At 34.6% G+C, this 27416-nt stretch overlaps 2 protein-coding genes and 2 long non-coding RNA genes across 4 annotated transcripts; 3 read left to right on the forward strand and 1 right to left on the reverse strand.

Annotated features, from left to right (window-relative positions):
- Positions 1 to 706: 706 nt before the first annotated feature.
- Positions 707 to 12663, forward strand: LOC120337531 (uncharacterized). The gene is made up of 16 exons (XM_039405346.2): positions 707 to 1167; positions 2017 to 2163; positions 2597 to 2739; positions 4016 to 4169; positions 4258 to 4456; positions 5138 to 5271; positions 5638 to 5863; positions 6463 to 6693; positions 7039 to 7248; positions 7610 to 7777; positions 8051 to 8205; positions 8701 to 8839; positions 9076 to 9179; positions 9329 to 9558; positions 10390 to 10572; positions 10781 to 12663. Exons 1-16 carry the CDS (start codon positions 1059 to 1061, stop codon positions 12008 to 12010), a joined length of 3762 nt encoding a protein of 1253 aa, XP_039261280.2. The 5' UTR covers positions 707 to 1058; the 3' UTR covers positions 12011 to 12663.
- Positions 12664 to 13470: 807 nt separating this feature from the next.
- Positions 13471 to 14755, forward strand: LOC144428131 (uncharacterized). Its single transcript, XR_013478117.1, has 2 exons — positions 13471 to 13777; positions 14534 to 14755. It is a non-coding gene; the product is annotated as an uncharacterized LOC144428131 (long non-coding RNA).
- Positions 14756 to 15264: 509 nt separating this feature from the next.
- On the reverse strand, positions 15265 to 16812 carry LOC144428283 (uncharacterized). The gene is made up of 2 exons (XR_013478243.1): positions 16493 to 16812; positions 15265 to 15809 (listed from the first exon to the last, which is right to left on the reverse strand). It is a non-coding gene; the product is annotated as an uncharacterized LOC144428283 (long non-coding RNA).
- Positions 16813 to 25034: 8222 nt separating this feature from the next.
- Positions 25035 to 25688, forward strand: LOC120330466 (uncharacterized). Its single transcript, XM_039397427.2, has one exon. It carries the CDS (start codon positions 25035 to 25037, stop codon positions 25686 to 25688), a length of 654 nt encoding a protein of 217 aa, XP_039253361.2.
- The last annotated feature ends 1728 nt before the right edge of the window (positions 25689 to 27416 follow it).

Raw genomic sequence — 27416 nt, forward strand, 5'->3', positions numbered from 1 at the left:
AAAATAAGACACATGTTTCACCTTCTTCCATAGACTGCTCTATCGTTCGTATACATTTTGCTTTTTAAATTAATAGTATGTAAGATCATATTTGAGATGATAATAATCAAATATTCCAGACAAGCATGTGTTTGCATTTTTGCTTTTATTAGCGAATATTGATAGGGTTCAAAACGTTTTGGCTTTGCCCTAGCCTAAAATAAGACACATTTTTTCCTTTCTTTCATAGACTGCTTTGTCTTTCGTATACTTTTGGCCTTTGAAATTAATAGGGTGATAATCTTATTTGAAATGAAGCCATTGATGTGAAAGAGTCCGTATATCCACCCTTCATGACAGAAATATTGGATCATTAATATGTCAAAATGATATCCTCTTTGATATTATCATTCATCCAACAATAGATATGGTGTATGGTGGATCCTTCCTGTCTCAAATTTGTCAGCTTACTGCAAAAAAAGTTGTAAAGGCAACGTAATAATACGGTAATCGTCACATTGTATAGTAGTATCTCAATACAATAAATATCTTTACAAAAGCTAGCATACATGTTGACTATCACGCTTTGGCTGAGTTACTAATATTTTCTAGTTAATGTATCCAATGTATATTGAAATTTTCAACTTGACATTAATGGCATGATATACTATCCATTAGTGTTGGTTATTGTTTATTAGTGAGGACTATTAATATTATTGAACGCCAGCTGTTTTCAGTCAGACTAATATCATGTCACGTTAGGATATTTGAATAGCCATATGGAAGAAAGCATGCATTTTGATTGAAAAGCATCAGTTGGCAGAGATGAGGCAAAATTCTAACTCGAATTTGGGCTGTAATTGATTTTAATTGAAAACTAAGGTGGCTGTTGAAAATAAACAGGAATGGGTGATAACAAGTGAATGAGTGGTCTGTTGACAAGGATATTATTAGGCCAGAACGTATTGATTTTTATTACTAGCTATGCTTGGGTGGTTACTAATGGTTAAAAGACATAACCATACAATACCTTGGATATCTAGTAAATTTTCACAGTTAATTAACAAAGAACAAGTAAAATGGCGCGCCAGTTTTGTTTGAGTCTACTCGTTATTATTGCGTGTCTATGGGACGTTCAAACAGGATGGGCAACTCATATTTCAAAGATTGCAAGAAAGACGCGTTCACGTAAGTAGGATACTTCACAATTATCAACGAATACAGATCGAATGAAAATACGGATGGATATATAGTTCCAATCGTCTTTGAATGGTTTTCTCCTTATATGGCCATTTGGTGACATATAAACTAAGATAAGAATCAAATTAGCCGAATCGTCTTATCCAGGAAGAGCGTCCATATTAACAACATAGTTTACACATTTGAATTAAATTTGCCCGAAATACAACGGACAGTGTTTTTCTTGCATTTGAACGGCTTGTATAATTATTTGACTGACGTTATATCTCACCGCAACTTTTGTCAAACAATGTGGCGTTCATATATGGCGTATATGGTGATGCTTTGCGTGTTTGTCACGAGAATATCATATTGACTCACTCCGCAAACCATTATCCAGATTTCGTGGACTCGATTCAGTGGCGCTTCTGCCTCAATATATTTACATATATGACAATATATTTAAAAAAAAAATTAAAATTGGATTAATTTGATCTGAAAAGGAGCCCGGCAAAATTTTGACCACAAATAAAAGTATTATTTTTCAAAATACATTTCCATTTTTATTTACTGAAAGAATCAAGAGCGATTGGTCTAGTTTCTAGAACTAGACAACCTAGTAGTTAGAATAAAAAGCAAGTTTTGTGTCAGCAACTACAACGACAACAATTTCCCAAAACGGCCAGTTCGTAGATTTGGAGTCCAAATATCTAAGTACATTCGACCTAAGCTTCTTCTCCACATACCTCATCATAGTTTAAATAATACTATATAACAACTAAAAACCCAATTTCTATAATTTTTATATCTCGTTTTATGAAACAAGGAACAATTAATTATTTTCAATGTTACATGTAGAGTATTCGCAGTGGAGTTCTTGGTCATTATGCAGCAAATCTTGTGGCGAAGGAATGAGGAAAAGAATAAGAAGCTGTTTAACAAGAAACAAATTATGTTCGGGGAAAACAAACGAATCAAAACATTGTTTTCTCAGATTTTGCCCAAGTGAGTTATTATTTTTGACCTTCCTATCTTTACTCGTCATAGTTGATATATGCAGAAAAATACTGACGTCTGCTATAATTGCAATCTTTATTGCGTTTTTTAATGTGTTCAACTTTTGGAATTATTTCAAATTCGAATTTCATGGCGAAAGCTTCTTACTTCGTATTGATATAACGAATAAACACAATATAGAATTAATATTTTTATATAATATCACCTGAAAAACTGAATAAAGTCGACTGTTGTTGGTTTAAATTCGCTTGGAAATCCTTCATATATTTATGCAATTTCATGAACTAAATATCTTCCAGTTATTCAAAGCTAGTCGAAAAAATTAGAAAATTAGTAAAATATAGGCTTGCAATACGAAATTGAATCAGGATCTTAAGCATGCAAGAATTTATATATTTTCACGCTTTTCTATTATTTTCAGGTTATTTAAGCTGGCCCAGAATACACTTCAGTGGAAAGTTAGTTGCTGATGTTAATACGGTCAACAACATCCGATGCGCTTATGACAATGAAGAATTTTCAGCAGCGGAATTGAAAAAGCAATTTAAAGGACTTTTCGAACAGGTATATTTAGAACAATTGGTATGAGTGGAAAATTTCAATGCGATCAACAAAATTGATACTTTAAACATAGAATATCAACATGTCATGTTTTATTAGTATACTTGATTTGCATTCAGCCATTCGCTTAAATCAAGGTCGTCCAACCCGTGGCCGACGTTTTGAGTTGCCCGCGCTGTATTTTCGGAATTAAATGAAAAAAAATGAGTAAAACTTCTATTTTTCGAATGATGTAGTTAATATAAAGTTTTGATACAAACAATTTGTTCATTTTTCTGAAATTCGCTCTGATAGCTCTTTCAAACGAGCCATGAGTGCAATTTGGATTCGAAACCAACTGGAAGATATCGATACATAAATAGTCGCTTATACACTTGAACAGAATGGCAGTTTTAATGACTTCATTATTTGGCAGCACTTATATGTACAAGCAAGTTTTTTCACAGATGAACCATGTCAAATCCTCTGTGAGATCACTAATTTCTGACAGTCATATGGAAAATTCGCTTCGCATTGCTACATCGTCCATTTCAGCAAATATTGACAAACTTGTTAGCGAAAAACAGTGCCAAACTTCACACTAAAATATCTACGTGTAGAAAAGCTTTGTTGACTTTACTGTATCTTCGTTTTTTTATTGTTCTCATTATTGAGAAAGTTTGGTGCAAGTTTTTTTTTTAACTTTTAGTCAGTGTAGCAAAACTAGAACATAATTACTATGTTAAGTGGCCCGTGCAATTATTAGTGAACAAATGTGGCCCGTCGGCCAAAAAGGTTGGGCGACCCTGGCTTAAATGAAGCGCGTGTATTCCTCTTTAGCTATTATGGAAATTACCGACGAAACAATAAAGCAAAGCAAATAAATAAACATAAGGTCATATGATTACAATGCTATAAAAATACCTGTCGAATGATAAAATGATTGTATCGAATAGTGGTGTGTCTACTAACTAGGATAAACAGCAAAGTTTAGGGTGAAGTATATGCAATTTGTAAATCGATTGACTTGAAATTTGAATAGGATTAAAAGCAACAGCCATCCAGCAAACCTTTTCCATCATGAGCACTGGAACTTTGAAATTGATTGATCCAGTAGTAGCGGGTAAAATCAATTTTACACAACCTCAAGAACGACAAAAAAGCAAAAACATCAACAACAACAATTTAGTGAAACGAACCATAGGATCGGTTCGTTTAAAAAAATAGGCCTGTTCAACTTAATAGATTTAGATCTACTCTAAAACTCCTTTCACGTACTAAACATGATGATAATTTGCAGGCAGGAACACACACGTATTACAAATTTGCGACAAACAACTGGAATCCAGATGGGACGAATCAAATATATTTCCAGGATACTTTTGTTACGTCATTCTGCCAATCGCCTCAGAATTGTTCTACGACTGATCCAATCGTTGGATTACAAGTAACAGGTAACACACCGTACATAATTATATTTGAACACGTTATTTTAACATAGACGTCACATCAATACGATCAATTTTGAGAATCACTATTCAGAGCCAGCTCGTGGAATCATGGCAGTTTTAGACGTGGACTGGCAATTTGCTACCGAAATTTGGGGATTCAAAGTGCTAATTCCAGGAGTTTTGCAAGGAAATTTCATGAAATCTTCTCATCAGATTGAAGCCCAACGACTGGTGAAGTACTTGGACAAAAGTAGAGGATACTCAACACCTACGATGAGCCGGTATAAAAGGTATGGCGCGAATAGTTCTTGATGCATCACCTGTTTTTTTTAATTAATTATGTTATACAAACGAATTGGTACCGCTTGTCTGATAAACTAAATTTTTCGTACATAGTTGGTGTAAATATGAAAAAAATGATGAAACTGACTCTAAACCTATAAATAAATATTATTTAATAAAATTAAACTTTCACATATTCAAATTTGATGGCGCCAATGCTCCAAAGGAAAATAGCATTTGCGGTCCGAATCGTATACTCAAAAGGCCCGGACCGCGTTTCGCCAGTTGAGTAGCCCTGACTTAGGTGGTGTAAGATTACTGTTAATTTGTTATAATTTAAAAAATCTACAAGAAAGCAGTTCCTTGCCAAATCCTTTGTAATTATTGGATTGCGTCCCAGTTGACAGGGATAACCAAAATAATAGACTGTGATTTATGATGCTTCATGATTTATGATGATTGTTTAACTTTTGATGGAGTATTACATTCTAATTTGCGCACTCAAAGTATTTCTTATTTGGCCAATTACCGATGAAATCAGATTCGAGCATTTAAGTTTACATAATTTATAAAACGTTCCTTCCTGTTGCTTCGTTTGATTGAAATTTAGTTTAGGTAACATGCTAAAGTTGTTCATGATTGCAGCTTTTATCGGATCATTCACAAAAGTTTTTTTGATAAAATTTCAGTAAACTCGTCAATGTGACATGGAACGATCAATATTATCAAATATTATTCAAAAACTCAACGGAACTTTCAATTAGTTTTGTAATGGACTTATACAATCAAGAATCACTCGACGGAAGAATCTCTGGGACAATAGGTATTTAAGATTGTGTGTGTTCCACAAAATGATGATCTGTTTTGAAGAAAATGCTGGTTACTTATTTTAAACTAAAGTGCACACCCTGCTCGAGATGCAGATGCATTTAATAAACAAGAGAAAAATTTTCAATACTGGCAACAAGAGAGCGAATATAATAACGAATGTATTTTTATAAGAGTACTGTATAGAATAAGACTGCGTCTCCATTGAGTTGCCTAATTCAGTACATAGGCTACACTATCAAAGCTCTGGTCGTTACGATATAGTTCAAAAGTGAATAAATTCATTAATATTTGACTTGACGGTAGAAAATACAGGCCACCAAAATAATAATTATATATTCCTTTTGTATACATACTTCAGGTCTCTCATCGGAAGAAAATCCGGTTCAAGTGATGGCAACAAGATCCATGCTGCCTTCTGCTATTAATTTTTGCGGTCCCGCTTCTTTCTTTGTTCACCATGACTCTAAAGTGTTGACTATTGATCTTTCGTATTCAATTATTGGACGAGAAGACGGAAGATTTGTAGCAAGTGATGTGGGAATGTTAGACTTGGCAATTTTGATGACTAAACAGACTTTCTGCAAGTACTTAACTTAAATGGAATTATCTTTTAAACCAAAATGCCTTCCTCGAATGTGGACATTTTATTAAAAGTATCATCTGAAATGTAATAACATCATGATACATATGGTGTTTCTATGTTTTGAAACAGTCTCTATATTTTTATAGAAGTATTATATATATCTATTACGCATAGATTTGAACACTTCTGCTTGGCCAGTTTTCATGTAATCATAAACGCAATGCATCCATTCGTGCTTTTTGTGATTGGTAGAACTGTCCCGCAATGTGTGATAAATTATTCTATGCTTTTTGATAACGATTAACTGTGGTGTTTTTTAAGATTACGTTTCGTATTTTCGTATTTATTTTCGATGAAAATTGAAATTATATACGACTCCGAAGTTCTGCATTGCATAATTGACTATTTAATTAGCATATATTTGTTCACTCGTGCATAACTAATAGTGAATCATCAGGAAACGCGGAATTTTTACAGTAAATGGATATGTGTTTAACTTGCTCGATCTGAGTAACCTTCGTTGACTAACGTAGATTGGCAGTAGGTCGCAGTATGTTTACAAGTAAATATTTGGCAAATAATTAATTTCAATTTTGACAGACATTTCCCATTTGACGACCTCCGATCGTGTATTAGTAATTGGAATGACAAAACACTCACATGGAGATGGATAACAACTGGTGGAGAAATATCTCGACGTATAGGAAATGATGGTTCTTGGTACAATACATATGGAGGAATCATGGATATCAGTATTAAACACCTTGATACAATTACATTGAGACTTTTACGCAGCAAACGATTAGCAGTAATGAAAAAAATTCCAGATGGGTAGAATATAGATAATATTACAACTTGTTTTCTTTAAATTTTCTTGTTACCTATCCAAAACGTTTGGTGAATCGTCAAAAAACAAATCGGAATTTTGAAATAAAATTCGAACGCAATTTTGATCAGAAAAACAGAACTTTACCTGAGCTTTTAACAATCATTAATCTTAATATAACCATTTTTTTTAAATGTAGCCAAAGTAGAGCATTTTTTGTTACAAAATCGGCAAACATTGGTCTAAGATCTCTTATTGTGCTATTTTAAAAGGATCTCTAGTCGCACATAGCATATAAAATGGTATTTAGTGAGTATGTTTTCAGCGCCTTATTGTATTTATTTTATTAGAAGCGTCGTTGTTTATATGAAGGAAAACGCAAAAGGCGTCGTCATTGGATTGAAAGTAAAATCTATTGTGCGACTTAATCCGGGAGAAAGTCACATCTTTAAAGGATTTGTATCGGCATTTGGAAAGCCGGTCAAAGGGGCTCAATTAGACATCTTGATATCAAAGAACATGTTAGCGAACACAGACTGCGGGAGGCCTTCGTGTAACAGGTGATTGACTTTAATTAATAGACTGACAACAGTGTGAAACTCAAATATAAAAAAAAAAACTTTAATTTTGACATATCTAATTTATACTAGAGTCAGACTGCTAAGACGTAGATTGGAATAGATAAAAAAAAAAGAATTAAATACAAATAATGTGTTTTACTATAAACTGGACCGGACATAATGAAAAGACTATTTATGGCTTATCATATAAGTATCTTAATATCTGAATGTGTTCCACTATGGTATATATACTAAAATTCAGTAGTTCTTGTTATATTATTCATTGTCTTTTATTTAACAAAACACAAACTTCTAAGTGTAATATCTAGTTCCGAGTGTTTTTTACATTTTGTTTTTATAGGTCGATGGGGATACCAGAAGATGCGTTGCATATTACGCATTATCACCATAAATCTTATACAGACCAAAATGGCGAGATAAAAATAAATTTGACCGCAGTAAAAGATCCGGGAAATATTCGTGGGTGCGGGTTGGATGGACAGATATATCCACTAAGACTGTTCGCAAGGTAGAGTGTGACTGAGATGCTTTAATTTACCATTGCTTAGAGATAAACTTCCGAAATCCGTCAAATACGTGCCATGTCGCACTTTCTCGATCACTCTCTTTAGCTCTCTCGCACTATCTTAAAACAAACTGATCAAGAGATTTTAAATTCACTTTCTTGTGTTATTCAAGCGAAATAAATATAGTGGTGATCGCAATTATATATTCGAATCTTGATATTCCTACAACAAAACGTAATTTCAGACTCTTTAGCTCTGTTGTATGGTTATTTTAGATATAAATCAAAAACATTTGCTGAAATAGGTCAGATTAATCCTTATGGAAACATGAGGAAGGAGGCGGATTTTAACACACAAACCCTGTCTATTGCTGTCCGTATATACAACTCTGTGAAAGAGATAACATGTCCGACGTGGCAAGATGTGAAAGGTTTCTTTTTTGGTTTTATTTGAATAACAAATACTCTACTTTTAGCTCAAACACTTGATCTTCTAGTTGATATCTCAAATAATTTGATTACATGTTCACTGTGAAAATTACCTTCTCTCATGTATACTTTACTTTCCATTGTCATTTGCATACGGTTGTTGTTGATCGTATTAAAATAGGACTGGCGTGGTATAAATTGTTAAAAATACAACATAGTGAAGTACAATTAGGCTACGTAGTAAAAAAGACTGTTCGAACAGATGAAACACACAACAATAACATCTGTCTGTCGATCGGGTCGTGTAGAAATAAACATTTTGAATATAGTCTACTATTTTGAGTAGAACTGAAGGTACAAAATAGTTTAAAATTTCCTACCAAAGAACAAGACTTGTGTCGCACGTCTCTTTCAAAATTAAATGTTTCTCTTTTCATTAACGCTGCTGTCTTTTCTCAGAAATATTTCAATTTACAATATTCTATTTGTTCAATCAGGTATATTTATTCAGTATTATAATTTATATCCTGCAATGTGGAAAAATGGAATCATTGATTTACATTCATACGAGAATGTCGTACGAAGATTCAAAATGTTGAAAGCTGCAATGTTTGAAACCGATTTTAACGACGCAAGGTAAAATATTGTTTGAAGATTCAAAAGTATCACTTTGCAATATTGAATAGTCTTTTATAACAAATAACGAGTATGTTCAGGGATACTTCTACCTCGCCACATAATCACTAACGAAGTTAGTTGGGCATATTCAGAGAATAACTTGACACGGACATTGCAAATGTTTTATAGTTAATAAAAATTTGCTAATAGATTGATATAAGTTAATAAATGAACCTATTTGTTTCCATACCAAGGTACATGCCAATAACAAGAGATCTGTCTGAGGGAAACAAAAAGTTAATTTGGAATTGGATGAAATGTGGAATGAAGAAAACGGAACCGACGTCTAAAACAAAATGTAAGCTGCTTTATGATATGGCGTTGATCAAGTAAAACGTTCACTGCTTTTTGGATACATATTCAAAACTTTTTAAAATAAATATCAAAATCTTTAAAAATTAAATACTGGACAATGCATAAAAGTAACAACACTTCGTTCTCTTTCAGCAACAACCAAAATATGCACGGATGATTCAATTGCAAAAGATTTAGAAGATATCAGAAGACATTTACATAAAGCTGTGATGTTGGAACTTTCAACAATTCCGCCGTATGTAACAGCATGGTTGAGTTTGAAAACAGAATATGGAAGAAATAAAGAAGTTGCTGATATTTTGAAATCTGTTTTCAACGAAGAAATGCTTCATATGTCATTGGCTGGAAATGTCTTGAATGCGGTTAGTATCTAATATTTTATAGGTAATCAATCCACAGATGTCTCAAATTATCAGTCATATATTGTCAGTTTTGAATTTTCACGGCACTCAATTCTGTGATATAAATCACCACACTTTATGCCAAAACGAAGTAATTATCTTTAAATCGCAAATTTAGCGCAAAGTTTTACAGAGCGTTCACCCACTTCTGTTACAAAATTCATTTCGTAAATATTAAAGATACACGAATATACAAACGAAAACAGTTTGAATTAAAAAAATATAACTCGCAATTTTTCAGATTATTTCATATAAATTGAACATCATATAAAAACAGTACCTCAAATCAGAAATTGTTGTTTAAAATTAATTAACAAAAATGTGTCAAATTAGATGATGAAATTAATCTTGATTCATAGTTTTGTAATAAAGTTAGTTGACGCATTCATAATGATTCATCATACTGACTGTATCAATTAGACAAATGCTTGAAACATAAGGTGATATATCTACCATCTAGTGTGAGCCATTACATTAAATATATAAGTTCAATTAACTGGATGATTGCGTGCAAAATCAGTTTGCAAATAAAATACTAAAACGCGTACTGTAAATATATTCTACCGCCGGGAGTCGCATGAAGCTCTCGTGTACTCTCAGTTCTGAATAGTTCCGGAATCGGTCATTACTTAAACAGTTTATTACATCACATACACACACAGACTGAGCAAGGTGTTAGCCATGATAAGATTCTTGGTCGAACCCGGGGCTGTAACCGCCATTTTATTTTAGCATGTACTCCTAACTATAGCTTTGTTAACATTAACGATATTGCATATTTGAAATTTTCAGGTAGGCGGTGTTGTGAACATGACTGACGAGTCAAAGCTTCCTATTTATCCAAATATTCTAGCTTCGGGTGATTCTTATGAACTTTGCCCAGATGTACAAGTTTCTCTTGGGGCATTTTCTTTGGGACTGGTTGAAGACATTTTCTCGAAGATTGAAAAACCATCAAATGCGAGAGGGCGAAAGGTAAACATGGTCAACATAAAATAGTGCAGTCGAAATAGCATATAATTATGTTTTTCCTTGGTAAACATACTTTCATGCTATAATAACATATGTCGGACGATTTCGGTCGTAATAAAATGTTACCAATACTTTATCTGATTGTAACTAAGTTTATATTTATTTTGGAAGACTCTGTATATATAAATATATTATGTATTTTCGATTACAGCTGTTGCATGTGCTTGGTGAGATATGGCAATTGTTACCCAATAATTCGCACAACAACACAAGATATACCTCGCAATACACCACAACAAATATGAAGAAACTTAATGAGGAAATTTCTAAAATTGAAAACAGTAAATCTAAATTTATCCTCTCGACTCCTAATTTAACGGCAAACGCAAAAAGTCAAAGCGAAATAGATCTGCAGGCTTGGCAAAATTTGGGTAATTTTGCCGAAGAAAAACTGGGTGAAATTATCAGATTTAATGGGAAAACAGTTGGGGAATTTTATTGTATCATCGCCTTAAAAATGGCATCCCTCGAAGCATGCGTTCGCGTTAGAAATATGCAGCAACGAAAATATTCATCGAAGAATACAACCGGGGATACTATATTTTTTGGCGGAATAAGTAAACAGCTGAATATCTCTCATTGGTATCAACAAAGCAATGGTATCATGTTTCATGATTTGAGCAAAAATAGTAGGGAGAACACAGACTCGTACGTCTCCTTTCATAAGACTTCAGGAGATAACATCTTCGTGGAGGATGCAGAATCGAAAGCCACACGACCACCTTTATTTGAGGTTACTGATTTGAAAACAGCTTTGGAAGCTATTGTAGAAATTGTTTACCAAGGAGAAGGGGGATCGGATTGTTCTCCTTTCGTTACGAAACCACAATTGTACGCAAGTGAACGTGGTCGAGATCGTGGATCAGAATTGTCCCATTATTACCGTTTTCAGGAAATTGTACATGGAAGAAAACTTGTTAAGGTTAAAGATATTCCTCGATGGAACGAATTGCGTTGTCTGAACTCATCCGCCGAAGGCTCTTGTTCAAATATTTCAAAAGCAGGAGAAATGTTTTGTTATGCCGGTGATCAAATTACATTTTATCAGGACGGCGTTTGGCCGCTATTGAACAATCCAAAACAGGGCCAATATAGAGAAGGTTCAAAAGCCTATGCACTACATCACCAATTCAATGTACTATATACTCGACTTTTGTTTTGTATTCAAGAAGCTTTCGGTGGAAACCCTTCAAATATGAAACGCTGCATGAGTATAATGTACGACATGACAATAGTTGGTAAAAGATTGGCTAGGACTCCTTTGCGAGTTCCAGGAAATTCAACAACTGTTGAACTTGGAACTACAGGACGTAATGGTTGCCCAACATGGTCTTTCATTAGAGAGAAACCCTTTAGAGCTGGATTGCCGATTCGAACATAACTCTTCAAGATCTCAAACCGCTTCAGTATTAATTGAATCGTCGTTTGTTAGCTCGCTAGGTAATACAAATAATATATCGAAAGCAAATGGGGTAATTGAAATGGGATGTTGCACAATTAGTAATATATATATATACGGTATATCATAGCCTAACAGGCTCTGGTTTATAATTCGCAAATGGGATACCAACAAATACAGCAAGCATCACAAGATTTCTTCTATTAGTGTATATCCGGTCTATTTGATTGTTCGTGTTCATTGATTTAAAACAGTCTTTCGCGTGTTTCATTTGTACTGAAAAATGAAAAGCTTGGTTGCAAGATTCAGTAGTTTTAAACATCAAATGACAGCCCCCAAACATGACTCATTGAAATGATTGTGGCTTTGTTTGAAAAAACGAGCCATGCAACACGTATAATGGACAATTTGAATGTCGATTACTAAATCAAATGTAGACTAGGTCGTCGAAATAATAGAGTTAACTAAATTCTAATGCTCAACAAACCTAACCTAACTTGGACTTATATTACTTGAGATCTATAAGGTTAATCATAATGCACTTTTTTCCTATTAATTTTTCTTTACTAAAAACCCAAACGACAGAAGAATAAATTATTATATGAGCACTAACGTTGAATTCACTGAATGCGTAAGCTTTCTATTCAAATCTATAACTGTATTCTTTTTTATTTAATGAAAAGTAGAACAAGTAGTACAAAGACGTCGAAGAGTATACTTAGATTGTTTGTCGCAAAGTGGATGTCTTTCAAAATGCACGCACTTTTTATGAAACGTTAGTATGCTTGTGGAACGTCAGCAGTTATGACACGGGTCGGTCGTGGGTTAATCAATTTTGTTTAAAATATTATTCTGGCAAGCAAATTCAAATGTAAACTAATTTAAAGGAAGCAGGCACATATGATGAGGTAGCTATATAACAGATAGATGATCAAACCGTAAATATATCAAACTAATCGCTTATCCTTACATCAGCACTCTCTGCAATCACAATTATTTGATTAACTGCAATCCATTATGACAATATATTTCAAAACAATAAAGGCGTAAGTCTGTTCATTAATTTACGAGATTCAATAATCATGCTGCATTCGAACACAAATCCTGTCATAATTCGTCTGCAGAAACACAACGCATAGTTGTGTTTGTGCGCAATACAATCAGCAAGGTCAACTTTGCATGTAATGTTGCGCTCGATTCTATGTAGCCTGGTTACTTCAGATTGGAGACTTCAAAAACGCGTCCCAATAACCCAGTCCCGACCCCAAACTTATATCGGTTAATTGTTACTAGTCCGTGCTTTCAAGCATTTGAAGTCTGTAAACAGCGGATAAGTGCCCCCAGATTCTTCTGTGCCTTTCAAGTGCTGCCCCAATATAATTCAACTTGAAATCGGTGAATATCTTTAATAACAATCAACAGACACTTCGAATAGAGGACTTGCACGGGTCACGTGACCTTGTTACTGGACGGCAATAAAACAAAAACGTCCATTTGGCTCCTGTCAGTTGCAAGTCGGATTATACGTTTCCGTTTTGTTTGGCTGTTGAAAATGATTATTTCGTATTGTTCCGCTGGCTGTACGTATAGTATAGACAACGAAATGGATCTTCAGTAATATTCCACTGATTTCAAAAGTTCCGGAACGTCGCGCAATGTGGATATCATCTATTGGCAGAACTGCTTGGTGTCAAGTCCAGAAGCCATCTTACTTGTGTTTCACTGTTTGCGGACAGCACTTCGTTGATGGTGAGTCATGATGTGCCGTTATCAATTTTTTTAAATATTCATAAGCTCCCTCATTTCAATGGAAAGCAGATAACAAACTACTGTTATTGGGAGGCTTAGGCGTAGGCCTACTTGCAGACTTGGCTCGTGTAAGGGCCTACTTGCAGACTTGACTCGTGTAAGGTATTAATCAATAATTTCCATAAGGTATTGTTTCCCTAGTTAGCAGGTAATCTATTAGTAAGTGTGAAAATTTGAATAGATAACTAAAGTTTAACGCCAGTGCAAATGCAAAAAATAACCAGAATTCAATTGAATTCTCTATCTGAGAATACGCTCGCCACCACATCTCTGATCCCCCTGGGAGTTTCACAGGTTCCAATCCCATGCGGGGATAATTATGTGCGAGGGGATTGCAGCTCCCCTCCCACTTAGGGTGGTTCACACGACCGCTGGTCGATTACGACATCTGGTCGATTACGACATCCCCCACCATCAAGTCCATGCTTCTAAAACAAATAACTGGCTAACTAATCCCGACATAGAATGATAATCGTACAATGTTGCACCTTGCAATCTGTCCCCAACCACAGATAAATTCTATCCTAAAAACTAACCACATTGGTAGGCATAGTTGCGTTTTAAATCGAAAGAAATCTTCATTAATGGCCAGAAGGTGTTGTCTGATTGTTTTGTTAGTTAGCAGGTAATTTATTACTGATCTGATACACAAACTTGGCACTGTCAAATGATGATTAGTGTTTAATTTATTTTCAGGAAAAAGGGAAGATAACCCATTATCAGCTGCTTACATGTTCCATCGATATTTGAATTTTCGCCATGCCCAGAGAAGAAGAGAATAGTTAAAAAAAGGAGGATTTTGAAGAAAGGCAAAAGGCAGGACCATTTCAACAAATTCTGTTAACTTGTATGCGGTGCAATATTAATTCGCAGTTGTTAGCATAAACATTTAATGTGTCTTTCGACTAGACCTACCACACTTTTTCACTAGAACCATAATACTGTAAAATATTTGATAGAAATTACCCCCGAGGCATCATCTTTCATTTGAAAGGGCTGTGGAGGCAGATACATTTTTCACTCTAAATTATGGAATGTTACTTACAGGTTATCTTATCCTTGCTTATAGATATCTTGAGGTTAGTGACTCCAACTGACCCATGCATGCCACACTGAAAATTCTCTTGTGTACCCATAAAATAAGGCTGTTGGAGCCTTCAGACCTTGAAAACAGTCGAATCTGAGCACGATGGATTCATGTGAAACACGTAATATGCATTTAGAGGCAAAAATATCCCATCCTGAGCAGCACCGATCCACAACCTCCTGCCTATGGAATCAAAACATTAGACAAATTGGTGTACTGTGCGCATTCACAAATTTTTGCGAATCAAGTGTGCCTTTTGACTAAAGAAAAGTTAGCATTGAAATGGTCAATCTCAATATCAACCTAGTATCTGCAGATAAAACCAATTGTTTTTTAAAAATACATTTTTGATGTGCTTTATTTTTCAAATATAATTTATAATTACTGTAAAGTGTGTGATACATTTGGTACCATGAATACTATTTGCAAATTAGCTTGGGTTACACCCCTCTCAAATAAAAGTTTAGACTCTTAAGTCGTATCTAATAATATTCTTTAAACAAAAGGTTGCGGCTAGCCAACTACCCTCAGAAATTCCTTTCAGATCACAAAGTCGCAATATTACGCCTCGCTTAAGTTTCATTGGCAACTGTATCTGGTTGTAGTATCGGTGTCCAACGTTAGACTGAAACCTTCACGACCAGACCCACCGAAACAATTTTTTTTCTTGATGGGGTCGTCTTGAAGTTGATTTCGTTAAAGCACAATGGACACTTTATCTCCACCAATCCACAGTAATGACAAGTTACTTTGTCATTACGATAAGCATCAATAAATGGATACTGAGGATGTATTATCAAGTCACGCAAGCTGAGGTCTTGTGCCACTGTGGTCTTGTTGCAACTTATACTTTGCCATCCATCTATTCCATGGTCGCACCCATATCTGTAAGATAATGGATACAGATAAGAGTTTTCATAAAATCTAACGATCAAGGAGTGTGAAATTTATGTCCATATCCCACCACAGCCACTAGTCGTATATGAATTTGATTCCGGGTAGCATATCTTTTTTACCAATGACAATAAAAAGACATTTTGAATCAGTTGTACAAGCACCATTAGGATATGATTTATCTGGGGGGGAGCCAGTTATTTGTTTTCAGAAGCATGGACTTGGATGGTGGGGAATGGTCGTAACCGATCAGCGGTCATGTGAACCACCCTCGGTGGGAGTGGAGCTGCAATCCTCTAGTCTAGCACATAACTATCCCCGCATGGGATTGAAACCTGTGAAACTACCAGGGTGATCAGAGATGCGGTGGCGAGCGTATTCCTAGATGGCGAATTCAATTGAATTCTGGTTATTTTTTGCATGACCCCTGGTGTTAAACGTTAGTTATCTATTCAACCTTTCACACTTAGTAAAAGATTACCTGCTAATTAGAGAAACAATACCTTACAGCAATTGATTATTAATTCCTTACTGTCTTACACAAGTCAAGTCTGCAACTGCAAGTAGGCCCACGCCTAGGCCTACTGATAACAGTAGTTTGTCATCTGCTTTCCATTGAAATAAGGGAGCTTGTGAATATTTAAAGAAATTGATAACGGCACACTATTACTCACCATCAACGAAGTGCTGTCCGCAAACAGTGAAACACAAGTAAGATGGCTTCTGGACTTGACACCAAGCAGTTCTGCCAGTAGGCAATAGATGATATCCACATTGCGCGACGTTCAGGATCTTTTGAAATCAGTGGAATATTACTGAAGATCCATTTCGTTGTCTATATACTATACGTACAGCCAACAGAACAACGAAATAACCATTTTCAACAGCCAAACAAAACGCAAACGTATAATCCGACTTGCAACTGACAGGAGCCAAATGGACGTTTTTGTTTTATTGCCGTCCAGTAACAATGTCACGTGACCCGTGCAAGTCCTCTATAAAATCTCGAACATGAATCAGGAAAATAGAACTTGCTGGGTACGAAAAACGGAACGTAAAGGAACGTTGTTAATGGAACGTAACGTAAATCTTGATACCGGGTATAGGGAACGGTTTTCTGCCAAAATAATATATAAAACTAAACAGCTTATATGGCACAATTAATCAAATATAACAGCACTATCATAGTACAAGCAATAACAATTGACATTAATTAGCAGATAACCATATGTCACAATAATGTACAGATTAAATCACATTGGATAAATAGTATTCACAATACTAAAATACAGAATAAATGATACAAGATAAAACAATATTTACATACCGAATGTTTAGGATCTCCAGGCAACTCAATTCAACAAATTATAATCCAAAGTAAATACAACTTAACTTATGTGACTAAATACAAAAAACAGCAGTTATCATTCTATTTGGACTATAATACAACCCTAACTTGTATCTCTACATCATATTTCAACCAGTCTAAACCCCTAATTTTAAACCCAAAAACAACTTCAATCCGAATCGGTAATCCTAACCGCAAATAGTAAACCCAATATTAAACACGATAAACAACTCCTAGCGCAATAGATTACACTGGATACAAAGACAGAAGGTGCCAACTCATCGAAGCAGCGTGGCGATTATTTAGAATTCCCGGGATTAATCGAGAAACAGGACTATGTCGCAATAATGCTGCATCGATACGTTTGCAACGTCTGCGTAACAAGGTAAAACGTCATCAAATTATAAACACGCTATGATTCTCGCTAACATTCCACGCCCCAGATGTAGGAACGAAGAGAATACATCTTATATTCGTTATATTCGGATAAACTAAAAGATCAACTATAATAAGTATCGACAAGAAGTTATGGGAAATGAAAAAAAAATGGTTCCGAAAATTTGCCACTACATAGATTATATCTTCCTGAAAATGTTGCGGTTTTTGTTCACAACGTTCCAATACCAATGGAAGATAAAGATGTAAAGAATCACTTCCAAGGAAACCATGGAAATATTAGTTAAATACTCCAATTAAAGGACAGACATAATTTGAAAAATGGAATTCGAAGATTTTTCATTAATAAACAAGATCTAGTAAAGAAACCAATAAAAAGTTATGTCAAAATAAAAGGACACTCTCTTTTTGTGAAATACTGGGGACAAATTCCCACTTGTAGAATATGTGGAGAAACTGGACATATGAAAGAAAGTTGTGGACACTACATACCGAAATTAGTAAGATATAAAGATCGAGGCAATTCAAGTAACAAAAAAATAACAAAGAGAACAAGCGAAAACGATATTGAGGAAAAAATAAACACGACCGAAGATGGAAACGGATCTATGTATGAAAGAAATAATGGAAACAGAGAGCAACAAACGGAGAATGAAAGAATACATGATGAAACGGAACAAGTTGTAGTAATAACTCAAAGTACACCAAAAGACGATGAAACTGAAGCGTCTTCAAGACTAAATAAAAGAAAAACTACTGATGTTCAACCAAAATTATTTGGTGGACTATCAGATATAAGTACAGACGATGATAGTACAGAAAACATAAGCTCACAGGAAGAAGTTACAATTGAAAATCATTCGGAAGCAACCACATCAAAAAGTAATACTAGCAGTGAACGGACTCTTCCCTATATACTTAGGAGTTCCACGGCAAAAAAGAACAAAAAAAAAAAAGAAAAAATCAACTAAAAAAACCAAAACGATGACCACGACAGAAGCGAATGAGTATTTACAAAACATGAGTGAATAGAAACATCCTCAGATTAACTAAACTTTTCAATCAAAATGGTATTATATATCAACATAATGACAATCAATGTTAATGGTATTAGGGATAATGATAAAAGAAAGTATGTATTTGAAGAACTATCAAGACAAAAGGCTGACGTCATACTTTTGCAAGAAACTCATAGTACTCTTGATATAGAAAATAGATGGGATAAAGAATGGAGATGGGGAAATCCTTATGGAACTCAGAAACATCAAATTCAAAGGGAGTGGCAATGTTGTTCAAGTCAAAACTATGTGAAGCAGATTATGATAATGTTAAATGGGATAACAATGGAAGAGTGTTGACTGCTGATTTGAACATCTATGAAGAGAAAATTCATATATTTAATATATACGCTCCTTGTAGAACAAACATGAAAACACAGGATACTTTTTATGATAACCTATATCAATTCATACATTCAAATTTTTCAATAATTTTAGGAGGAGATACCAACTGTGTACACGATATTCATAGAGACCGAATACCCACCCCGAAAAGACCAAAAAAAGAATACGTTTCTGAGTCACTCAATGAACTGCTAAAATGCTATAATATGATTGATTCATGTGAAATGTTGACAAACTCTAATAATTTTTATACATGGCGTAATAATGCAACACAAGCTAGACTTATCGGATCTATTGTCAAACAACTGGAACACATATAATCAGTTATAATTGTAAACCTAATGTATTTTCCGATCATGACATGTATTCAATAGAAATCCAAATCAATATAACAATAAGAGGAAGAGGGCACTGGAAAAATAATACAAGCATATACAAATCGGAACAATTTCAATCTGAATTGAAGATTAGATGGGGAAATTGGAAAACACTTAAAAAATTATTTCAAACCAAAGCAGAATGGTGGACTGGAGTCAAAAAAAAGAATTAAAGATCTTGTAATAAAATACTCGGTCAAAGCATCACAAGAAGCCAAGAAAGAATATGATGATGATATGAAAGAACTTGAAAATTTGAAGGAAAGGGTGGAAAAAGGTGAAAAAATTCTAACACTATTGAAGAAAACAAAACAAAAGATAGCAGAATAACAGAAAGAAAAGAGCAATAAAATAAAGATTCAAGGATTGGCAAATTCATATGATACTAATGAAAAGTGTAACAAAGTTTTTTTCAAGAAACTCAGTAAAAGGCAAAAGATGGCACATATTCATGAGTTGAAGGATGAAAATGGGATGAAACAAAGAAAATTAGAAGATAAAATGCATATAATTCAGACATCTTATCAAAAACTGTACAAAAAAGAAACTAATAGTTACCATATTCAAAACTGTTTTTTTAAATAGTATACCAAGTGAAAAGATGATAGATAAAACGCAGGCTAGTAATATTGAAAAACAAATAACAGTTGAAGAAATTTGGGAAACAATCAAAACATTCAAAGAAAATAAAACACCAGGACCGGATGGACTTAGTATTGAATTTTACATGAAAAATTGGAATATAATAAAGATGACATATATAAAGTAATGAAGGAAATGTTTGAGCAATGCACCATTACAAAAGATATAAAACTGGGGCACACAACAATAATATATAAAAAAGGAGAGAAATATGACATTAAAAATTACAGGCCAATATCCCTTCTTAACAGCGATTACAAAATATTTACAAAACTAATATCGAATAGACTAAAACATGTTTTGACTAAAATTATAGAAAAAAATCAAGCTGCACTTCCTGAAAGAAGAATTTCTGATGTTCTGACAATACTGAGGGATATATGTGTACAGGAGTAAAATAAAACTGGTGAATCTCTATATCTATCTTTGGATTTTAATAAAGCATTTAATACTATTGACCAGGATTTCCTGTATAGAACACTTGAACAATTTGGAATGAAGAATAAATTAATTAGTATACCTAAATCTATATATAGCACATCAGAAACAAGAATTTTATTAAATGGATACCTGAGTGAAGCAATTCAACTTGAACGAGGCATTAGAAAAGGAGACCCACTGAGCATGTACATGTTTAAAAGCTATAGAACCCATGGTAATATATATCAATTCACATGAAGAAATTCAAGGAATACAAATTCCAAGAAATGAGGAAATCAAAAATGTTGGATTTGCAGATGACATCACTTTGACGCTAAGGAACCAGACTTCACTATATAAAGCCCTGGAAATAATAAAGAGATTCGAAATAGCTACAGGAATGAAACTCAACTTAAAGAAAACAAAAATACTACGTATTGGGATATGGAGAAATGCTAATTTTCATCAAAATGTAAGAGTGGTAGATGAATTGCAAGTATTGAATGTTATTTTTGCCAATAAAGATACTAGTGAACATAACTGGGACATATGTGCTGGGAAAGTAAAGTCAATGACAGAAGAATTATCAAACACTGTACCTCTGACTTTGGAAGGTAAATGCCTAATAGTAAAAATGAAATTACTACCTTTGTGCTTATATCTAGCTGGAGTGTTTCCAATGCCCACAAAGATTGGAAAGAGAATCAATGAAATGATTGAAAAATTTATTTTTTATAGACCATCAAGACTAAAAATCGAGACGTTATGTAAAGCAAAGAATACAGGGGGTTATGACATATTAAACATACTCATTTTTGTTAACTATCTGTATGCAATGTGCGCAGTACAATACTGTAATTGGAGGCAAAATAATAGTAATAATATAAGCTATAAAACTGTTTTTAATTTAATTGAATTCAATATAGGTCAACAACCATATGTTCGTTATTTACCTGTAAATAATAGTGTATATCATTCTATTCAACCTAATAAGCATTATAAATGTATTCTAGAGTTCATAAGAGTGCATAATATCACTATAAATGATGTTAGGCAGGGGCATTATAGAACTTTATATGATAAAATTGTTGCTACTTTGAAAAGTGAAAGAATTGTATTTCTAAACAATGGGGATATTCGAACAGCATGTTTGAATATTCATAATAAAATTCTCGCTAATTATGTAAAAACTTTTAACTACAAATTATTGTGGAATATTTTACCGCTTAAAACAATGTCAAGAATTAGATATATTGCTAGGGATGACCTATGTGTATTTTGTGACAAAGAAGCTGAATTTATAACACATTTATTCTGGAATTGCTCGTTTGTGAAACAATTGTATGATTATGTTTTTTTCTATTATCATGAAAATAACTAACAGTGGCAACTTAATAAATTATGAAATGTGTATATTATTAGGTTTAAGACACAATAATTATGTACATTTGACCAATATAGAAAAAAATGCTATTATTTTATTGATATGTACTGCAAGATATAAAATTTGGTTGCAAAGAAATGCAGTGATTTTTTTAAAATGTAATGCCAAGAGTGAATAATGTAGTCAATAATATAAGAAATTCAATAAAGTGTAGGAGAAATACAGAACGACTGAGAAATTTACCTAATTATTGTGAAGAACTTGATTTATTATGCAAATATATATAAATATGACTAGAAGTGTTTATCGTAATGAAGTGGAACTAATTCTTAAAATTTCTTTTTCATGCATTAATTGAAATAATGGTAAATGGCATCATGGAACATATAATTGATGATGACAACAAATGGGATTCACAACGGATATGCTACAATATGGATACAAATGATCAATATTTATTATGAAATTTATACTGTCTCATCTGTATGTAATGATTTATATTATTATTTTATCTATAAAAAAAAAAAAAGAGAATACATCTTACAATTCAAAATGAAAATGTGAGAATCATCACAAATAAGTAATACAACTAACAATGAATTACTCATCAGCTCTCTGAATCATACAAAGTTTTGCAATTGGCCTTCTTAAAAACCCATGAGAAGTTTTGACAGTCACTTGTCTGACAGCTCCAAATTTGTCTGGTATAACCTCCATAATTCTGCCAGTCAGCCACTTCCCTCTTGGTATTTTGTTGTCAACCAGTAGCACAAGATCATTGACTTTGAAATTGTCTTCCTTCCTCAACCATTTATGTCGAGCTTGTAGATTGACGAATACTTCTCTGGACCATCTTATCCAGAATTGGTCAGCCAAATATTGTATTTGACGCCATCTTCTTCTCGCATAACAATCTTTCTTGTCAAATATTCCTGGTGGTAAATTTGCTTTATGCTTCAGCAACAATAAATGATTTGGTGAAAGTGGTTCTTCATCTAAAGCAGGGGTCTCAAATTCGCGGCCCGCGGGCCAACTGCGGCCCGCAAGACGATAGTTTGCGGCCCCCGCCTTGGTATGAAAGTTTAATGTTAGTGCGGCCCGTAAGTCACTCAGCTCAGTTAGAATGATTGATGCATTTCAAATATATGATCAGGATAAGTAGAGCAAAACAAAATATTTTACAATCTATCCCCCGAAAGGAATATGCCTACTAGTACCGTACTAGTACCTGTAGGCATGATATTCGATGGACCTTTGACCCCAAAGAATATTTTCTTATACTTTACCATTGCAAATTCTTGGTGCTTATTTTAGAGGTGGCTTCGCGAGTTGAAGCTATAAACTGGGGTAAATGTTTCACCTCATCATTTTGATTCAAAACATTTAACCTGTTTTTCAACAGTACCGGTAGAGAAGTTTAGCCTAGTCTATCACAGCTATTTCTAGACTAATTTTTGATTACGGCAATTAATGACTGCTATGCTGCATAACCGGGACATTTAAGGCTACCGGGCGGGACGTCGGGACAGCTTGTCAAAACCGGGACTGTCCCGACGGTATGTAAATATTGTTTTATCTTGTATCATTTATTCTGTATTTTAGTATTGTGAATACTATTTTATCCTATGTGATTTAATCTGTACATAATTGTGACATATGGTTATCTGCTAATTAATGTGAATTGTTATTGCTTGTACTATGGTAGTGCTGTTATATTTGATTAATTGTGTCATATAAGCTATTTTGTTTTATCTATTATTTTGGCAAAAACTGTTCCATATACGTTCCTTATACCCGGTATCAAGATTTACGTTACGTTCCATTAACAACGTTCCTTTACGTTCCGTTTCTCGTACCCAGCAAGTTCTATTTTCCTGATTCATGTTCGAGATTTGATTTGAAGTGTCTGTTGATTGTTATTAAAGATATTCACCGATTTCAAGTTGAATTATATTGGGGCAGCACTTGAAAGGCACAGAAGAATCTGGGGGCACTTAACCGCTGTTTACAGACTTTAATTGCTTGAAAGCACGGACTAGTAACAAATAACCGATATAAGTTTGGGGTCGGGACTGGGTTATTGGGACGCGTTTTTGAAGTCTCCAATCTCTTAATGTGCGTGAGAAGTAACCAGGCTACATAGATTCGAGCGCAACATTGAAGTTTTCGAATGTAGGAAAACTGAAGTTTTCTATTTCGAAATTAAACCAGAGTATTGAAAGCAGCAATTGAAAGATATCAAACTTTTCAATTAATCCCAGGTTAAGTTAAGAAAGTCACTTAAAAGTCGAAATGGCTGCAAAACCAGTTTCACAAGAAGAACTGGAAAGTTTATTGGCTTATCTGAATGGTCAGTATAGATCAGCAGAAGAATTGATGTTGAATCCAAAAAATAAGGAGGTTCTACAATCCCAAGTAAAAGAAATAGATGTAATGTTTGTGGAGTATTCTAAAGCTTATGAAATACATGTTGCAGAACTGCCAGTAGATGAAGAGACTCGAAGAGTAGCTAAATAATCTTTCCAGAGAGAAAGTTATGGATATGAAGAGTTCAAGGCACATGTTGAAGAGTGGCTTTCCAAGCAAGAAAGCACACAAATAGTAGACAATCCTCCATCAAAACCACAATCTGTGGCTAGTAGAAAATCATCTATTATATCAAGACCTCGATCTGCAGCATCGAGTTACAAAAGTACAAGTTCCGGTTACAAGAGAACTGAAGCAATTGCTGTCAGGGAACTTGCAAAATTAAAAATGAAGCAACTGTCAGAGTTGGAACAGGCTGAACGAAATACCGAAGAAAAGAACCAGCAAGCTGAAGAAATGAGATGGCAAGCAGAAAGGCAAGCCGAAGAAAAGAAGCGAAAAGCTCAAGAAATAAAATCAGCGTCAGAGAGAGAAATAAGGCGATTACAAGCTATACACGAATATCAAGCCGCATGTGTAGAGGCGGAGGTGTGGGAAATAGGCTCTAATCGCAATGAAGAAGTCCAGTTACAAGAAATAGACTCTGGACCACCGATAGCTCAATTGGTAGAATGTGAAGCAGCACAAACTGAAGTAAACACATCTCAAGTTGGTCAAACCAATTGTATTGTGCCTCCTAGAGAGCCACAAGTTAGATTATCCCTGGATCCGGTCCAGGAAGTGGTTGCGGAAGTGATGAATCCCGTTAATCAAGAATTTTGAACTAGACAAGGTGAAACGAGACAGGCCAATTTGGTGAGTCCTGTAGAAGTACCTAATATGCCATCACAAGATGTTGGCTCAATTCTTGCTACTATGACATCTACAATGCGTGACATGGTAGACTTACCTAAGCCCGAATTACTTTCGTTTCATGGTTCTCATGAAGAATATACAAGATTCATGAATAGTTTCAAGATAAATATTGAGAACAAGATTTCAGATGACAATCTGAGACTTACTTACTTGCAACAATTTTGCAAAGGTAAAGCAAGAGAATTGATTCGTCAATGTTCTGTATATCCTCCTACAGAAGGATTGACTTTAGCAAAGAGACTTCTAAGAGAAGCTTATGGAAGACCATTGTTGATTGCCAGAACTTATATGGAAGAGTTGGTCCATGATCCAATGTTGAAACCAGATGATCGAGATAGTCTTCTGGATCTTTCTCATAAAATGGAAGAATGTTACCCAACGCTGTCACATTGGAGGCAATATTCAGATCTAAATAATTTTGATAATATTGCTCAACTTTCATGTAGATTACCCCTAAAGTACCATAATAAATGGGAAGAAGAGGCAGCAGATTATGAGAACAGAAACATTGAATTAAAATTTGAACATCTGGTAAAGTTTGTCAAGAAAGCAGCAACTACGGCACAATCATCGATGGGCAAAGCTATGAGAGCTCATAAAGAGAGGGGAAACGCCTAAACACCCTCAAAAGAAGAGAATTTATGCAAATTCCACTTCAACATGTGGTGATGGTAAATCTCAACAATCTACCGAGAGAAAAGGTACATTTGTGAGGAATAGATACAGATGTGTTATCTGTTCGAAAGATCATCTTCTTATTCATTGTCCAGAGTTTGAAAGAAAATCTGCAAGTGAACGCGAGGCTACAATTCGTGAATTTCATATTTGCAGAAACTGTTTATACATTGGCCATATGGCACGTCAATGTCGTAAGAATCCTGCATGTACTGAGAGAGGATGTGGTGGCAGACATCATAGAATGCTTCATCGAAATGTTGCAGATACTAGGCGAAAAGAGCAAAGTTCAAGTGCCGCTACTCAAACTGCTACATCAGGATCAACCTTGACGAATTAAACCAGAAATTCAGCTGGAGTATACTTGAATATAGTCCCAGTAAAAGTATCCTCACCCCAAGGTAGAGAAATTGAAGTATACTGTTTCTTAGATGAGGGAAGCCCCTCTTGTCTATGTGATAAAAGATTGATGGAACTTTTAGAGATGAATGGTGAACCAATGAGTTATTCCATTACTACTGTAAACACACCTAATCCACAGAAACAAGATGGATTTGCTCTTGACCCAACTGTTAAACCACTGAAAGGTGAAGGTTGTGTAACATTACATCGTGTGCTCACTGTGGATGAAATTCCGACAGTACCGAATAAATTACCTAAAAGGGTTGAATTACGAAGACATGAATATCTCGAGGGTATTGAATTTCCAGAATTACCAGATGAAAGAGTGATGCTCATGATTGGCGTGAATGTACCTGAAGTATTCTGTGAAAGATGAAAGACGTGGTATTACAAATGAACCAGTCGCAAAAAGAAGTATTCTTGGTTGGTCACTGGTTGGGCCTGCCTTTAATAAAGCTTCTCGGAATGAAGGTTTTCATGTACAAGTAAATCGTGTTGAAGTGAAAAGAGGAGATCTTCAACAACAAATTAGAGAGATGTGGGAAACAGATTTCAAAGATATATCATTGACTCCTACACCAACATTGTCAAGAGAAGATAAGTATGCATTACAACCGATGGAAGATAATATAAAGATGGTGGATGGACATTAACAAACTCCATTACCATGGAAGCCTGGATGTCCTGAATTTCCTAATAATCGTGATGCAGTTATGATAAGAACCAACAATTCGGGAAAACGCCTGTTGAGGAATGATGTTTTAAGAGACAAATATTGCAGTGACATGGCTGAATTTATACAGAAAGGATGGGCAAGGAAAATTCCTGATGCTGAATTTGAAGCACCCATTGGTAAATCGTGGTATCTTCCTCACCAACCCGTTACATCGGAACAGAAACCAGGAAAAATGCGTCTGGTATTTGATGCAGGTGCAAGATACATGAACACATCATTGAATGATCGATTATTACAAGGTCCAGATATGGCAAATGGATTGTTATCTGTTTTGCTACGTTTCAGAATGTACAAATATGGTATAACTGCAGATATAGAAGCTATGTTCTTACAAGCTTGTGTAACTCCTAGGGATGTTGATGCATTGAGATTCCCATTTTGGCCAGATGGGAGATTTGACAAAAACTCCTGTCGATCAGCAGATGTTAGTGCATTGTTTTGGAAATACATCAAGTCCATTTTGTGCAAATTACTGTTTAGGGAGAACTGCCGAAGATTTTGGAGAAGACTTTCCATCAGACATAAGTGACAAT

This window comes from Styela clava, chromosome 10 (genome assembly GCF_964204865.1).
Source record: "Styela clava chromosome 10, kaStyClav1.hap1.2, whole genome shotgun sequence".
NCBI lineage: Eukaryota > Metazoa > Chordata > Ascidiacea > Stolidobranchia > Styelidae > Styela > Styela clava.